Source organism: Saimiri boliviensis, chromosome 19, assembly GCF_048565385.1.
Source record: "Saimiri boliviensis isolate mSaiBol1 chromosome 19, mSaiBol1.pri, whole genome shotgun sequence".
NCBI lineage: Eukaryota > Metazoa > Chordata > Mammalia > Primates > Cebidae > Saimiri > Saimiri boliviensis.
The window spans coordinates 41,593,528-41,610,316 of NC_133467.1; the positions used below are offsets into that span (position 1 = coordinate 41,593,528).

Sequence of the window (16,789 nt, forward strand, 5' to 3'; positions counted from 1 at the left end):
CACTGCACTCCAGCCTGGGTGACAGAGTGAGCCTCTGTCTCAAAAATAAAATAAATTATTCTCAGGTCCTGGGGCAAGCTGACCTTAGTTTTGAACTCATAGGATCCTAGTTTCATTATCTTATTTTTATAGACATAAATCTTGATGGAATACATGCAGGAACATGAAAGGGATATGTGTGTCCTATTAAAGACAGATTGATATTTTTCTGAAAAAAATAGAGTTCAGTCTTAGGTAGAAACCATTATAAATGCCTAGTACTATAAGGGTATATGAAACAAGTGTTAGATATAATCTTTGATTATAAGGAGATTATTTCACCAGTGTTTGTTTTATCTCCCTAATAAAAATAGCACAAGATTCATATGGCCTTACTCTTCCAAGATCACAGACTGCATGCATTTTCTCATGTGATCAGTTGTCTCAGGGTTAGTCTTAGGAGAAACGGAAAGAATAAGGCAGTGCATCTTCACTGTTGGGAGACAATTTTATTTATGCTTTAATGATTTCATCATCTTCGCATTCAGAGAGCAGCATTATGTTTGAAATGTCTACAATTAGGAGAAAAGAGATCTCTGCTTTTCAGTTCATCTCCTTGGAGGACTCAGAGTAGATCTTCTGGGAACTGAAGCAGTCCCGGACATTAGCCTTTTCCAAACACTGACTGTTGTGTTCACTGTAGTTTTTACAGGATTTTCATTTATTTAACAGGTATCCTTCCAACTTTCAAATATTTCTGTGATTGACTCATATTGCCACCAAATGGCAGTGATAGCTCATAAATATGTTTCGAATACAGCTGTCGCTTATTTATAAAAATCTCACCCCTCAGTGAAGAAGAGCTGCACTTAGCATGAATTCAAGAAGATAATTTTATGGAAAACATTTTGAAATGAAATAAGTGCCTGAACAGTATTACAGTATAGTGGATGAAAGCCTGGGCTCTGGACCCAGACTGCAAAGGAATGAATCCTGGCTCTTTCACCTTCTAGTCTTGCAACTTCAGAGAAGTCCCTTACCTGCCCTTTCAACATCTATAAAGTGGGGACAATCATAGCAATGACTCAGCTTCCCAACAGAGTTGTTGTGAGGGCTAAAGGAGTTAATATATAGAGAGTGCTCAGAATAATGCCTGGCAAGTCGTAAGCACAGGGTAAGTGTAACTATCATTGTTATTGCCTGGCAAGTCGTAAGCACATCGTAAGTGTAACTATCATTATTATTAGGTATAATTTAGCATCGCTCAGTAATCATTCATGATTACCTACTTGTTCCAACTTCAACTTGATATGAAGACTTTAATTAGAATATTCCTGCCTGACTTGTCTGGAGATCCAGCTTATGGCAAGTAGTCCCTCTCAAAAGTTAGTCCCTAATTCAGGTTCATGGAACAAGCCCTTCGAGGCTTGCTGGTTTCAATAACAAACTCTAGCAACCCTGACAAAAGGGAGTTGGCTTTTTACTTGTTTTCACATTAATCAAAGAGAAAGCTGCAATTTATTTTCATGGTTCTCTTAATTCCTGTACTCCAAGGTACCTCCTCAGCTCTCTTCCTACAGCACCAAAGAAAGACCAGCTTCTTGCCATTGGTTTTGTTATTTTCTCTTCGATTAATGCAGAAACAAGTACAAAAAATATGCACTGGAGTTTTCTCTAATGAGAGGGAGGTGGTTTCCCACTCTGCTCAGGAGTATATCATCCCCTCTTCTTGTTAACTTTTTATCGGAGATCTTACTCTACCTAGTTGTAACTTGCAAGCGACATTCAGCGCTCTTCTCTTGACAGTGCCCACAGCAGATCTCCCATATTTAGATTTGTTTTCTTTTTTCGTTCTATTTTATTTTTTTCTTGAGACATTCTCTCTCTGTTGCCCAGTCTGGAGTGCAGTGGCGCTATCTTGACTCACCGCAACCTCCGCCTCCTCAGTTCAAGCGATTCTTCTGCGTCGGCCTCCTGAGTAGCTGGGACTATAGGTGCATGCCACCACGCCCAGCTAATTTTTGTGTTTTTAGTAGAGATGGGGTTTCACCATGTTGGCTAGGATGGTCTCGATCTCTTGACCTCGTGATCCACCTGCCCCAGCCTCCCAAAGTGCTGGGATTACAGGCTTGAGCCACCTAGCCTTGGTCTGCTTTCTGAAAGAGCATGTGTCCTTTTCCTGAGAAACCTAATCAAGGTTTTTAAGCAGAAGAGGTAAAGTGGCTCCGTGGCACTAACTTAAGTATCCACTTTTGCCACTTGCCCCTGCTTCACTCAGTAATAAAAATTTTCCCATCAGGCAATAAGGGTCAGGTAGCACTTCTCACTGCTAGAACAAGGCTCTGGAGTTGAGGGTGCGGGTTCATTTGAAAGATGAAGCCAGTTTATTTGGTTGATTTCCGTTTGTCGGTCTAACCCATACTGGCCTTGTGTTTATTTTCTAGCTCCTTGTCTGTGTGCTGCTGATTACGTTCCTTTCTGCATTGTTTTCAGGTGGAGTTGGCATGAACTTAACGGCAGCAGATACTGTGATTTTTGTCGACAGTGACTTCAATCCTCAGAATGACTTGCAAGCAGCTGCCAGGGCTCATCGAATTGGCCAAAACAAGTGAGTGGTTTGTTTTCTGCTTCCTTGGCTTGCCCAGCAGTAGTTCCAGGTTATGAGGAAGGTGAAGAATATAGTCCTGGCGACAGTCCCACACTGGGAGCCGAGGGACCACCAGGTCTTAGCCCATCTGTGCTATTGACTCCTAGGTTAGTATTGGAGGGGGGTCGCATCAGTCCAGACTGACTTTATTAGAAAGAGTAAAATCACACTGTGAAAGGATTAGAAAGAAATTTAGAAGTTATTTAACTCATCCTTCTTGAGTTAGGCTCTAACTCAGTTAAAAAATGGGCTTATGGAGCTAAGCTTAAAAAAACAGATGTTGCCCTTTGACCTGAGGATAATTTGATCTTCCAGAGGTTTCCTTGGCCACAGATAAGGAATTCCAGTCATGGTTACCCCAGTATTCTTTCCTTGACTGTCTTGGAATGGTTCAGAGAGAATTTGAGGCGAGTTCTCTCTAACAAGTACTCAGGTCCAAATGAAACAATCTCCCTTTCATTGTTCGCTTTTAGATGTATTTACCTGGCATACTTTTGCCCAGTTTTGCAGACCTTTATAGCACACTACGCTTGTCTGACTTATGTCCAGGTCTGTTAAAGTTATTCGGCTGATTGGCCGAGACACTGTGGAAGAAATTGTCTACAGGAAAGCAGCCTCCAAACTGCAGCTCACCAACACGATCATAGAAGGAGGCCATTTTACTCTGGGAGCCCAGAAACCCTCAGCTGATGCTGACTTCCAGGTATGACACATTGTTCTTTGCTTTGGAATATGCCCGTGCCCTTTTTGGAGGAGAGTGTAAATGAAAAGAACCAGCACTCATCAGCCACTCTCCCCAGCGACACATTTGTTCCCTGGCCTCCCTCATATCTGCCACCGTGCTGGCTGTGTGCAGGGTCTGTAGAAACTAAGGATTCAGATCCAGGCATTGTCACTTCTTGGCTCTTTGGGTTTGAGCAGCTTTTTTAACCTCTTAGATCTACTCTTTTTGCATTTCTAAAAATAAAGATACCACGGGTTACCTCAGAGGGCTGTTAAGAGAATTAGTTGAAATAAAGAACTCAGCATAGTCAATAGCAATTAATTCTGTACTTCCTCCTTAATCCTAGACTCTTTGATCAGTGACTTACATTACTTCATACTCAGAAGAGGGCGAATGAGATCAGGAATTCAAAATTGTGCCATAGGAAAAATGGGTGAAAAAACTAGTGGTAATTTGCTTGAAGAAGGGAATACTGGATGGGAGACAGATGCTGGAGTGGAAGATTATAGAGCTGTCTTTTGGAAGAGGGCTTAGAGTTAATCTGTAGCAGCCCTTGGGTTAAAATTAGAACTCATAATATTTCCTGGATCCATTGTTTTTGTCCTAAGGATGAGGGGCTGGATGCAAAGAGACCAGCTCCTAGGATACGAGAAAGATGCAGGTATGAAGGGAGTCCTCAGTGTCTGTCAAGGGCAGTATCAGTGGGAAGGTCTGGTGTGAGAAGCATTGCAAAAGAAGGAAGGATGGGAGTTGGCTGCTGTTTAGAGGTGGGTCTCAACAGTAGGGAGATAGAAAATTCAAAGACGGCTGTGAGGTTTGAAGCCCGTATGATGAGGACAGTAGAAAGGAAAATAGGTAGGTCAGAATTTTAGGAAGATAAAGATAATTTAGGCTTTAGTCAGAGTATGCAGTAAAAATACAATATAAACATAAACTATTGTTAGAGGCAGACTGAGAGACAAAAGGAAAGAATTTTATTTGCAAAAGTTCGCAAGAAGGACTAGGCTTTGAAAGGACTAGTCTATCAGAAAATACAAGTGTTTAAGAGGGAAACAAATTACACAGTAATCCAAGCAGAGTTACCAGGTTTGTAGTTAGTCTGAGCATGGGTTAGAAAGCAGCACTTTTTTCCCATGGTTACCGTATGTGCAAAGGCCAGTGCATATCTTTACCTATCAGCGTTGCAAAAGCAGAGGTCATGTTTTCGTTAGGGAGTCAGTAATTACAGGAAAGGTTCAAGGTTTCATTAATTTGGGGACTAGAACTACAAAGAGTAACCCTGGGTGTTACTTACTTGTCTGTTCTTTGTTTATCTTAGGGGGTCAGTGTGGCTTTTATCTTTTTCTGTCTTTCCTTTTGTTGCTGATTCTACATCACATGCGTGCTTAATTAACCATAACGGTGGTAGGGCAGGCTGTACATTTTAATTTCACGCTGTCTGAGAGACAATTACAAACGTGAGAAGAAAGCTTGAGAGAGAGGTAGAAGTACACGGTAGATACTTTTATTTTTTTAATTTTTATTTCATTTTAGTTTTTAGTATACTTTAAGTTCTGGGTACATGTGCAGAACGTGCAGGATTGTTACATAGGTATGCATGTGCCATGGCGATTTGCTGCATCTAATACCCCGTCATCTACCTTAGGTATTTCTCTTAATGCTGTCCCTCCCCTAGCCCCCCACCCCATGACAGGCCCCTGTGTGTGATGTTCCCCTCCCTGTGTCCATGTGTTCTCATTGTTCAGTTCCCACTTATGAGTGAGAACATGTGATGTTTGGTTTTCTGTTCTTGTGTTAGTTTGCTGAGAATGATTGTTTCCAGCTTCATCCATGTCCCTGCGAAGGAGATGAACTCATTCTTTTTTATGTCTGCATGGTATTCCACAGTGTATTTACCTTCACATTTTCTTTATCCAGTCTATCATTGATGGGCATTTGGGTTGGTTCCAAGTCTTTGCTATTGTGAACAGTGCCACAATAAACATAAGTATGCATGTGTTTATTGTCTGTGTCTTTATAGTAGAATGTGTCTTTATAGTAGAATGATTTGTAATCCTTTGGGTATATACCCAGTAATGGGATTGCTGGGTCAAATGGTATTTCTGGTTTTAGATTGAGGAATTGCCACACTATCTTCCAGTACACTGTAGATACTCTTAAATGCAGTTTTCCACGGAACAATTCTCCATAGAACCTTGAGAGAAGGTCACTGCTGGGCATGGTGAAGGGGTAAATGACAGAGCCTCAGAAGGCTTGCATTCTCTTTAGAGGAGGAAGGATGTCATAAGTTGTTTGCACTCTCCCAGTGGAGTGAACTCCAGGGTTCCAGGGAGAGGTATGTTGTGATGTGGGCTGCTGGACACTTCACTGGGAAAGGTGTAGACACACCTCCACCCCATGGGGCCACATGCTAGTGGGAACACAGACTGCTGGCTGAGAGCAACTCTGTTGGACTTCTCTTGCAGCTCATGGTTATCAGAAAGCTACTTTTTGACTCAAATGTCTGATTCATCTCTTCCCCATCCAGATGCTATGAGTTATTTGTGGTTGCCAGAAACAAAGGTGATAACCCAATGCCCTTGTCTCAAAAGAAAGCAGGGGATTTCTTTTGAATACCAAAAAACCAAAGTAAAAGATGTGGTTCTGATTTGGTAAATCTAAGTGGTAGATTAGTTTTACCAAACTGCAGTTCTGAAGTCCTGAAAGAAGGAAGCATGTTTATTACCCTGCAGGGAAGACACAGTGGAGAGAGAGGCAGGGAGATGCAGGCGTAGTGCTCACTTGTTAAATGCTCTTGCTGAGTGTTGTCTGAGGTGCTCTTTTCCAGTTGCTTCAGTAGATAAAAACAACAGTAGGATGAGATAGACACTGTCTTTATCCCCATCTTACGTCATTGGCCCAAGGTTATTCAGATTTTGGATTCCAAACCAAGCACTCTCTCACTTCCGAGCCCATGCCCTTAATTACATGCTGTAATATACAGCTTCTCATAAAAACACATATAATTTCCTTAATGACTAGGACACATTGCAAGTGAGCAATAACAAGGGAGAGCCCGGAGGCAAGCATAAGTACAAGGGGGTTGGAGGGAGGGTCCCAGTATAGACAAATTCTTATCATAAATACTTGGTTTTCTACTATTTTTAGTACCAGCTGCCCAAGCCAGTCATCCTGGTTATGTAAAGGGAGAATAAATATGAATATGTCTAGGTGCATTCATGCTTAAGTGAGTTTTTTTTTAAGCTATTACAGAATACCTTAAGATTTCCAAGTGACTCACAAAATAGATGATCTAGAGATAATTAACCCTGTCTAAAAGGGCAGGTTTGAATCCTCTTTGGGTCAGGATCTCAGAGTTAGTACTTAGGAGGTGCAAAGTTGGAAGTAGCAAGTGAAAGCCAGGAAAAATTATCTCTGCTGTGTGGTTCCTGTGGCCATAAGGAACAGGCTGACAGTACTCCAGAGAGGGATGAGATTGGAGAAGCAGGATAGTGCAGTGCCAGAGGAGCATCCAGGAAAGTCCAAACTGAGAAAAGGCCTTCGGGTCTGGTGGTCAGAAGTTGTTACTGGTCTTTGCCAAGGTGGTTTCTATAGAAACCACATTTCTATGGAAATTGTTAGGAGAACAAATTGCCAAAGAAAAGGAGTCAGTTTATAGTAGAGGTAAAGTACCCAGTGTAGCCTTCTCTTTCTAAGGAGTCTGTCAGTGGGGAGGTCGGAGAGTCACTAATGGGGTCTCCGACTTCTCATGTGACTGCTGGGAATGCTTATGAAAACGAGTCAGCCGGGTGCAGTGGCTCATGTCTGTAATCCCAGTACTTTGGGAGGCTTAGGCGGGCAGATCATGAAGTCAGGAGTTTGAGACCAGCCTAACTAACATGGTGGAGCCCCTTCTCTACTAAAAATATTAAAATATTAGCTGGGTGTGGTGGAGTGCACCTGTAGTCCCAGCTACTCAGGAGGCTGAGGCAGGAGAATCACTTGAACCCAGGAGGCAGAGGTTGCAGTGAGCCAAGATCATGCCACTGCACTGCAGCCTGGGTGACAGAGCGAGACTCCCATCTCAAAAAAAAAAAAAAAAAAAAAAAAAGAGTCAGTGACAGGTGCTCTAGGAAATGCAGGAAATTACTGTTATTCTTCAAAATAAATTGGAGGCTTATACATTATTTTGCTTTTATGGAGAATTGTCAAAGACAGTACCTCTAATAATCATTTATCCCCTCTCTGCTTACCCATCATCCAGCTGTTAAATGGCCATGGCTGTTCCCATTTATGATGGGGAGAGCAGAGAGACTGCCTGTTCATCAGAGTAGGGCCGTCCTTGGCGTCATTATCCACCTAGCCAGTTATTGATATCCTAATGTTTGTTTTCATGAGAACTGACTAGACTTTTTTGTTTTCTCTACCCAAGTTGAGTGAGATACTCAAATTCGGTTTAGATAAACTGCTGGCCTCTGAGGGGAGCACCGTGGATGAAATAGATCTGGAGTCCATCCTGGGAGAAACAAAAGATGGCCAGTGGACTTCTGATGCCTTGCCTGCAGCGGAAGGAGGGAGCAGAGAGCAAGAGGAAGGAAGTAAGTTGGAGGTTAGAGCAGAGCGAATGGCACAAGCAGCCCAAGCTAGACCTCATGTCCCCATGGAAAGCTTTGGATGCTGCTCTGTGGGACATCTTTTTTCTACGCAGCCTTACTGTCTTCTTGGACACACTGTTTGTACAAGAACTTGCTTGCAAGTACAAGACTTGCTTGTACAAGAACATTTCCCAGACTAACTGCAGATTTGTGTGGCTCTTCCCTTGTAGCTGAATGTGAACCAAAATCATAGTATTAATGTTTATGATACTGTCACTCTTGAGGCTTTGCATTCGTCCCTTTCCCCCTCGGTTGCAAGCGTCTTCTCCTTTGTTTATTAGTAAAGCCTATTTTCCTCGGGATGATGCTTTACACATAGCGATTCCTCTTCTAAGTGGTAGAATCATTTGTGTTTTAAATTGCAGCTAACATTGAGCACTTACTTTGTGTTCATCAACAGAGCAGACTTTGTCATGTGCTTTTTTTTCCATTTCACTTTCATAATACGCCATGAGCTGTAGGAGATGATTTTGTCTTTCTCTTAATTTTCTTTTCTGAATTTGGGCAACGTTTGCCATTTTGTTATTTTCTGAGTATGTTAATTTCTGATTTGAAGTAATTGTCCACATGGTAGCTTTGTAAAGGTATTCCCTGGCATCTCAAAGTTATTTAGAAATGACTTATTTTTCTGTACCAGCTGCAGCAGAGATTCAGTATGGACTGGCGTGAGAGGTTTGGGAATCTTAGGCTTAATTCACCAGTACTTTCTTTCAGCAGCAGAGAACAGTGCTGTTTCTTCACTAGATGGTAGCTCCTTTTTATGTTGAGTAGTAGCGGCATGATTTCTGGTTTTGCAGTTCTCTTTTGTTTCTCTAGGACTGTGAATTTCCATCACTTGCTTTCTCTTTCTCTTTGCCACAAATGTCTCCCCACTTCTCAGTTGTCTCTGTCTTCCTGCCAGAAGCCATGCCTTTCCAAATTCCTGGCTGCGTGTATGTCATGCCGTCCCTTCGTTTCAGCTCCTTAGGAGCCACTGCTGTGATCCACCAGGTCTCAGACCTATCCTCACGATCTTCCTGCTTGGAATGTGACCGTCTTTGGGGGGTAAATTTTATCTGTCTGACCTTGCTGGACGCCCCTCCTTGCCCACCCTCTCCTCTGCATGGTCTCTGCCTGACTGTCTACTCCAGTGTAGGCGCTGGAGCTGGCTTGGCTGGTTTTGGAGGTTTATTTCTCTAGTTACCAACCAGAAGTTGAAGTGTGTAGGATTTGCTGACTTCTAACGTAGTAGGCATGGATTGGGGTGGTTTTGCTGTCCTTGTTGGTCTGTATAGTTTTTGTGGAATAGGTGGAAAAGCTGGAATTTGGACAGCTGGCACTGTTTTACAGGAAACTGCTCTTTGACTTTGCTGATATTTTATCTTTAAAATTCTTTATGAAAATATTCTGTTTATATTCTTCAAGAACTCTTTCTTGTTCTCTGCTTATTGTTTTCATTGTACCCTGTTCTCATTTCAAGGACACCTGTCTTCTCTGGGGATATTTATTAGAGCTTTTTCATATGTATTTTAGGGAGGATATTATCTTTTTAAAAAGTATTTCTCTTCCCACTACATTGACTTTTACTAATCTTTCTTCCTCTCTTAAAAAAAACAAAATTATTTAATTTATTTATAGAAATTGGCAGATAAAATTGTATTTATCGTGTACAACGTGATTCCTTAATGCCTGTATACATTGTGGAATCGTTAAATCTAGCTAATGAACATACTTCATATGGTTATCATATTTGTGGTGGTTATGAACATCACTTCATATGGTTAAATTTGTGGTGAGAACGCTTAACATCCACCCTCTTAGTATTTCTAAGGAATACAATATAGCTATAGTCACTATGGTACCTCTTTTTCTAAAAAAAAAACAAACAACATTGTTTGGGGATCTCTTGTTCTCATCGATAGTTTCCCTGACCATCTGGTATCCCCTGGCTGTCTGATCACATGTGCTGATGAGGTGCCCCAAAGCTGATGGCAGCTCCAGCATGAGCAGGTCCATGGGCCCCGGGGCCTTATTCCTGGTTGATGAGTCAGCTTTTACATGGAGGGCACCTTCCCTGATATCCATGTTTGAAGTCTTCACTGGGCAACCCATTTTCTCCAAAGACCAATCCTCTAGTATTTTCCCTGGGAGAGTGAGGATGGAGTTCACCTGGTTGCTCAGACTGAAAAGGCAGGGTGAGTCAAGGGCTCACAGCACTCCTCCTTTATGGGGTGCAGATCTTCTCTCAGTTCTGCCCCTTGCAGTATGCTGCACTTGTAAGTCCTAAGCTCTTGGGGGATTGAGAAGGTCTCTAGACTCATAATGAGCCCTTGGCTAGGCACCTATGTTTATTTCCATGGCTCTTGTTCATCGTTATTATCCCTCCAGCCACTTTTCATTTTCCAAAAGGTTATTTAACTTTTTCATCCACCATTGCCTCGTATATCTTTTTAAAAATCCCTTAGTGGTTTCAGGTGAGAGAAGAAATAGATGCATGTAGTCATATTTTTAAGTTATAATTGATTTATTAAATAGCAACGCTTACACCCGTTTCTGTACTTATCTAGTTAATTTCAGCCTATTTTGCTAACGTTTACTAGAACAAAATAAAGTCGCACTCTCTTCCAGAAAGATAATTATATTTCTCAGTCAATCCAACTGCCTAAAATAATTTTACTTTTTAAGGCAGTCCAACTGCCAGAAAAATTCCCCAGTTGTATTAAACTTGGGGATTTTCTCTTTGATGAATGGGTATAGGTTCGCCCTATGGTAAATGATTATCCTGGTGGGATAGAGACACAGGTCCAGGCCTGTTGTGGTGACAGAGTGAAGATAGGGAGCATGATTACAGAGAATATAAACGGACAGGAAAGATTGGTAATTCACATGGCCCCCATCAGAATTAGATAAAAAACAAGGTTGCTTTATCTCGAATGCCAGGGTTTTTTTAAAAAGCATGTTTGGAAGTTGAGAATCACGTGCAGTGTGAAGCTACATATGTTGATCATAGTTGACACTTCTCAGCTCTGTTTTTCTTGTACTTGTTGATAGAGTGCTTCATCGAAAGCCCCCTGCTGATTTAATTAGCAATGCCAATTAGAACTACAGCTGGTTAGATTTGAGTACAAGTGTGAAGCAATTGATCTCTTGAGAATGAAAATGTTTTGCTTTCATACTCTCTAGGGAAAACATAGCAGATTTCACAAATGTTGTGAAAATACATGATTTGGTAACATGTGCTACTAAATATGCTTCCCTGTTGAATCATTATCTTAACTATCTGTGGTTGCTAGTCTGGACTGGTCCTGACTTTTCTTAATCACTTTATTCATGATCTTGGCAGATCACTCAGCCTCTTTGAGCCTTTATGTTCTCATCTGTAGAATGGTCCTATTAATGTCTACTCTACTCTTTTACACAGTTGGAAAGATCAGACACGAGAATAGTTGTGGAAGTGATCTGATAGCATGCAGTACTATTCAAAATTACACTATTATCTTCATTGCTATTGTTATTACAATAATTATTATTTTCTAGCATGTTCTCTCTCCACCGTTCTAGAGACACAGTTACATACTGAAAAGAGCACACTGGCCTTAGAATCAGAAAATCCTGCCTCTTCATTTATTACCAGTGAGAGTTAGAGAGTCCCTTAATTTCTGCCCAAGTCTCAGTTTCCCCTTTCAAAAGTAGGATTAGTTATATTACCGGGATTGTGATGAGGATCATGAAGATGCTTGATGAGATCTATAAGGAATATTGTAAATCCAAGGGATTATTTTTATGATTTTTAGATTTGCCAAGTTGAATACTAAAAGTGTATTTGGAATAAAATGTATAGATTTTATTAGATGATCTTAATGTCACCGAGATTTGTGCTGAGGAATACTTGGGAGTGAACGAATGAACGAATGAGGAATAAATGAAGGAATCCATCGGAGAGTCACAAACCATCTAGAGGTGAACTGAAGGGATTTAAGCCATGCTGTCCCCTTGGAAAAGTAAACACATGGTATCCTGATGTAGAACCCACTTTCTTCAGTGTCAGTGGGATGAGAAACGAAATACCTTCATCCAGTCTTAGCTCATTTAGAATATAGGCTGTTTTCTTATCCACTCTAGTTATTGCTTTGAATAGCATTGATCTGTTTTTCCTTGGTATCTAACATTTCTCTCTTTGTGTTTTATGTTGTTAGAAAATCATATGTACTTATTTGAAGGGAAAGATTATTCTAAAGAGCCCAGTAAGGAAGACAGAAAATCCTTTGAACAACTGGTAAACCTTCAGAAAACCCTTTTGGAGAAAACTACGCAAGAGGGCCGATCACTCCGAAATAAAGGCAATGTAAGAACTGTTACTTTCTTTCTTTTTTTTTTTCTTTTTTTGAGATAGAGTTTCGCTCTTGTTACCCAGGCTGGAGTGCAATGGCGTGGTCTTGGCTCACCGCAACCTCCACCTCCTGGGTTCAGGCAATTCTCCTGCCTCAGCCTCCTGAGTAGCTGTGATTACAGGCACGTGCCACCATGCCCAGCTAATTTTTTGTATGTTTAGTAGAGACGGAGTTTCATCATGTTGACCAGGATGGTCTCGATCTCTTGACCTCGTGATCCACTCGCCTCGGCCTCCCAAAGTGCTGGGATTACAGGCGTGAGCCACCACGCCCGGCCAATTTATTTCAAAGATGTTCTTCCAAACTCTCGTTCTAAGAAAACAAAACAAAACAGAATGATGCTGGCATCATTTTGTTCTCGTAGAATAACTTGTCAAGAAATAAGTATGTGTTTGCTGAAATGTTAGTATAATTAACCATATCCTAGTGTACAAACTGTGGTAAAAAGTCAGCATAGAAAAACGTGAAGGAGAGAATATATTGTACGATTTAGTGCAGGTGAAAGCAGCCGTGTCCATCCAAATCAGCCCTAAAGGTACCCCTGTATTATACCAAAATACTGTATCCTGCTGTTGGTCATTATGACCCTGTGGCACTAAGAGAGGATAGCAATCATAAGTGATACATGTAATGTTCACAGTGTTTGGCAGTTCATAAGTGCCCATTAAATGCTAGCTATTACTAAGATAATCATGATTGAAATACAGTCATAACAAAACGACATAATACATTGCAGAAAGAGTTCCATTAAAAATGGCTTAAAGTGGCATCCTTCAGGGTATGCTTTCAGCCAAGGAAAAAAGTTCCTTTTCTGAAGTACCTTATTCCTAATGAAATGAATCAAAATGACTGTTTCCACCATGTCAGTGCTGTGGCTGAGTGAAGAGCAGGGTATCCTGGTCCCTGTGCCTGTGAAGTGTGTGATACGAACTGTGCCTTCAAGTGCTTTGCCTTCGGTTCCCACCGTGCAGGGCGGGTGGAGATGCAGTGTTCTGCGAAATAGTAAGCATATTTCTTCTGTACCGTGTGCTGTAGGGATCATGAAACTTAGGGAGGAACATTCTTGACCCTGGTGATGGCTCTTGTTCCTCCTCTAGGTTCTCATCCCAGGCCTTGTGGAGGGACCTACCAAAAGGAAGCGGGTTCTGAGCCCGGAAGAGCTGGAGGACAGACAGAAGAAAAGACAAGAGGCAGCCGCCAAGAGAAGGAGACTCATAGAGGAGAAGGAGAGGCAAAAGGAAGACGCTCAACGTAAGAAAAAGTAGGTGTGCGTCACCCAAGCTGGGGACCACCGTTGGTAACGGAGTCCCTAACGTAGTGAGACTGCAGTCGAACATCACTTTAAAAATACAGAAGATTTCTTTTAAGCTTGTTCCTATTGGTAACAGAATACTTTTTTTAATGCTTACTGTATGTAAGTGAAAAGTCCCAAGTGCCTAAGGCAGGGAAGATGGATTCCATTGAAATTAGATTTTTTTTTTTTTTTTTTTTGAGACGGATTCTTGCTCTGTTACGCAGGCCAGAGTACAGTGGGTACAGTCACTGCTCACTGCAGCCTCGACCTCCCATGCTCCAGTGATCTACCCACCATAACCTCCCTAGTAGCTGGGACCACAGGTGTGTGCCATCGTGGGTGGCTAATTTTTTTCTTATTTGTAGAGACAGTCTCATTGTGTTGCCCAGGCTTGCCTCAAGCCCCTGAACCCAAGCTGTCTTTCTGCCTTGACGTCCAAAGTGCTGGGATTACAGGCATGAGCTACCATGCCTGGCCGAAACCAGAAAATTCTAAGATTCTATTGTAGCTGTGTGACATAGAGTAGTTTACTTGAACAATCTCTTTTAGTGATATTCTTAAACACAGTAACATTCAGTGAGTGCTCATTATTGAATTGTAGTCAGGAAGCAGTTGGCCTAGTCAGTAAGTCTTGTTTATTTACAAAAAAGCAGAAAACTTCAGTCAGGATAAGTTTCTTTTTTTTTTTGTTTTTGAGACGGAGTTTCGCTCTTGTTACCCTGGCTGGAGTGCAATGGTGTGATCTCGGCTTACCGCAACCTCCACCTCCTGGGTTCAGGCAATTCTCCTGCCTCAGCCTCCTAAGTAGCTGGTATTACAGGCGCGTGCCACCATGCCCAGCTAATTTTTTGTATTTTTAGTAGAGACGGAGTTTCACCATTTTGACCAGGATGGTCTCGATCTCTTGACCTCATGATCCACCTGCCTCGGCCTCCCAAAGTGCTGGGAATACAGGCTTGAGCCACCGCACCCAGCCCAGGATAAGTTTCTAATAGCATTTCTACTTGGCAGATATTGTTTGTGAACAACAGTATGAAATGTGCTCCAAGGGAAATTGTGTTTGTCTGGGTTGATTCCTTTTCTCTCTGGCCTGCTAAAGGATGGCCTGGTGGGAATCCAACAATTACCAGTCCTTCTGCCTGCCGTCCGAGGAGAGCGAGCCAGAGGACCTTGAGAATGGGGAAGATGAGAGTTCTGCTGAGCTGGATTACCAAGACCCAGAGGCTACCTCCCTCATGTATGTTAGTGGTGATGTCACCCACCCTCAGGCTGGGGTCGAGGATGCTCTCATCGTGCACTGCGTAGGTACGAGAAGTGGTATGGCTGGGGATGGGGGCCTCAATCCTTACGGTGCCAAGCACTGGGGTGGGTGGGGCAGAACCCTGACCCAGGGGTGATGCTCCCAGTGCAGTATTGTGTAGTCAGAAAAGTTTGAATTTTAGAGTCAGGAATATTCCAGAATCATTTCACTCTTGGCTCTCTCATTTACCTGGTTTAGTTATCTAATCTCTCAACTTTAACTTTCTTATTTATATCTGCCTTATCCTCTGCACAAGGTTTTTAAGAGGGTGGAATGAAATGACATTGGTAAGGCAAATCCTTTGAGAAAAAACGAAACTTCAAGCTTGTTCCCTTGCTTGACCTTTGTACTTTTTACTTCATCTGCCTAAAACCCTCTTCCCAAATAACCACATCAAGTGTCATTCAAATGTCTGTTTCTCAGAGAGATCCTCTGTGATCACCTCATATAAAACAGGCCCCATCCTCCCTCTCTTATCTCCTGTCCCTTCTCCCATATTTTCCTTTATCACACCTGTCCCACCTCACATATTACCTGCGTATTTGTTTATTTGACTGTTGAATTAAAAGTCTGCTTCATGGAAGCAGGGCTTTTTTTTTCGTTGACTGCTGTGACTCGTGTCCAGAACAATGCCTGACACATAATACATGCTAAAAAACATTTGTAGTATGAATAAATGACTGTAAATACTGAGATACGAAGCAGCTCGGTTAATACCAGCTTGAATCAGTCATTTAACCTTTCCTCGTCCTTGCCTGTGTGCTGTTGCATAACCAGTGCTTCTCCTCACTCTGCAATGTTCCATCTATTCTCCATCCTTGCACAGTCATCTCCCAGGAGTCACAGATGCACCACAGAGATTTTGCTCATTCAGAACACTAGTTTTTGAGACGCTTTCCTGGTACGATGGCCCCAGGTATATCTTCCAGAAAACATAACCATATTTGGCAAGTCCAACCTGAGATATTCCTAGGAGATCAGATGTTTTGTTTTTTTTCCCTTTGAAAAAATCATTCTTCCACAAGCCCTTTTGTGTGCCCTTGTTTTTCTAAATTCTGGACTGGACTGAAAATTTTCTGTTTCTTCAATCAGATGACTCTGGCCACTGGGGCAGAGGTGGTTTATTTACAGCTCTGGAAAAACGATCCGCTGAGCCAAGAAGAATATATGAGCTGGCTGGGAAAATGAAAGGTAAGAAGCAAAGCAGAAGGAGGGGTTTAGGATGGAGTAAGAGAGGCACTTAGTATCGTGAGGGTTACACAGCCCTAGGTAAGAAATCAGAATAACTGGTTGGGAACTGAATTGTTGTAACTTAGCTGCTTGTTCTGTGACTTCAAGGCATTCCCTTACCTATTTCCTCATCTGTGATTTGTGACTAATACTTATTCTACCTACTTCATGGAACTGAAGTGAGCATAATGAATGTGTGTATTCTGAGAAGTGTCGATCCCTGCGTACATGTTAAAGTATTGGAATGGGCCGGACACAGTGGCCTTTGCTTGTAATCCTAGACTTTGAGAGGCTGAGGCAGGAGGACTGCTTGAGGCCAGGAGTTTGAGATCAGCTTGGGCAACATAGTGAGACTCTGTCTGTACAAAAAATTTAAAAATCAGCAGGGTGTGGTGGTGCACGCCTGTAGTCCCAGCTGCTCAGGAGCCTGAGGTGGGAGGTTCACTTGAGCCCAAGAGGTTGAGGTTGCAGTGAGCTGTAACGGCACCACTACACTACAGCTTGAGTGAGAGTGAGACCCTGTTTCATTCAAAAGAAAAAGTATTGAAATAAAGATGAAGGAATATCTCAAGAAAACATTAAATTCCTGTGGGAGGCTGGGCGTGGTGGCT

The 16,789-nt window shown here is 42.1% G+C and overlaps 1 protein-coding gene across 3 annotated transcripts in view; it reads left to right on the forward strand.

Annotated features, from left to right (window-relative positions):
• Positions 1-16,789, forward strand: part of LOC141582215 (chromodomain-helicase-DNA-binding protein 1-like) — a 74,363-nt gene that overhangs the window by 28,563 nt on the left and 29,011 nt on the right. For all 3 annotated transcript variants that reach the window (XM_074389830.1, XM_074389831.1, XM_074389832.1), the window contains exons 13-19: positions 2,473-2,587; positions 3,176-3,329; positions 7,762-7,927; positions 12,160-12,308; positions 13,452-13,615; positions 14,748-14,953; positions 16,041-16,139. In XM_074389830.1, the coding sequence (XP_074245931.1) occupies positions 2,473-2,587; positions 3,176-3,329; positions 7,762-7,927; positions 12,160-12,308; positions 13,452-13,615; positions 14,748-14,953; positions 16,041-16,139 (1,053 nt within the window). The remainder of the gene's footprint in view (positions 1-2,472; positions 2,588-3,175; positions 3,330-7,761; positions 7,928-12,159; positions 12,309-13,451; positions 13,616-14,747; positions 14,954-16,040; positions 16,140-16,789) is intronic.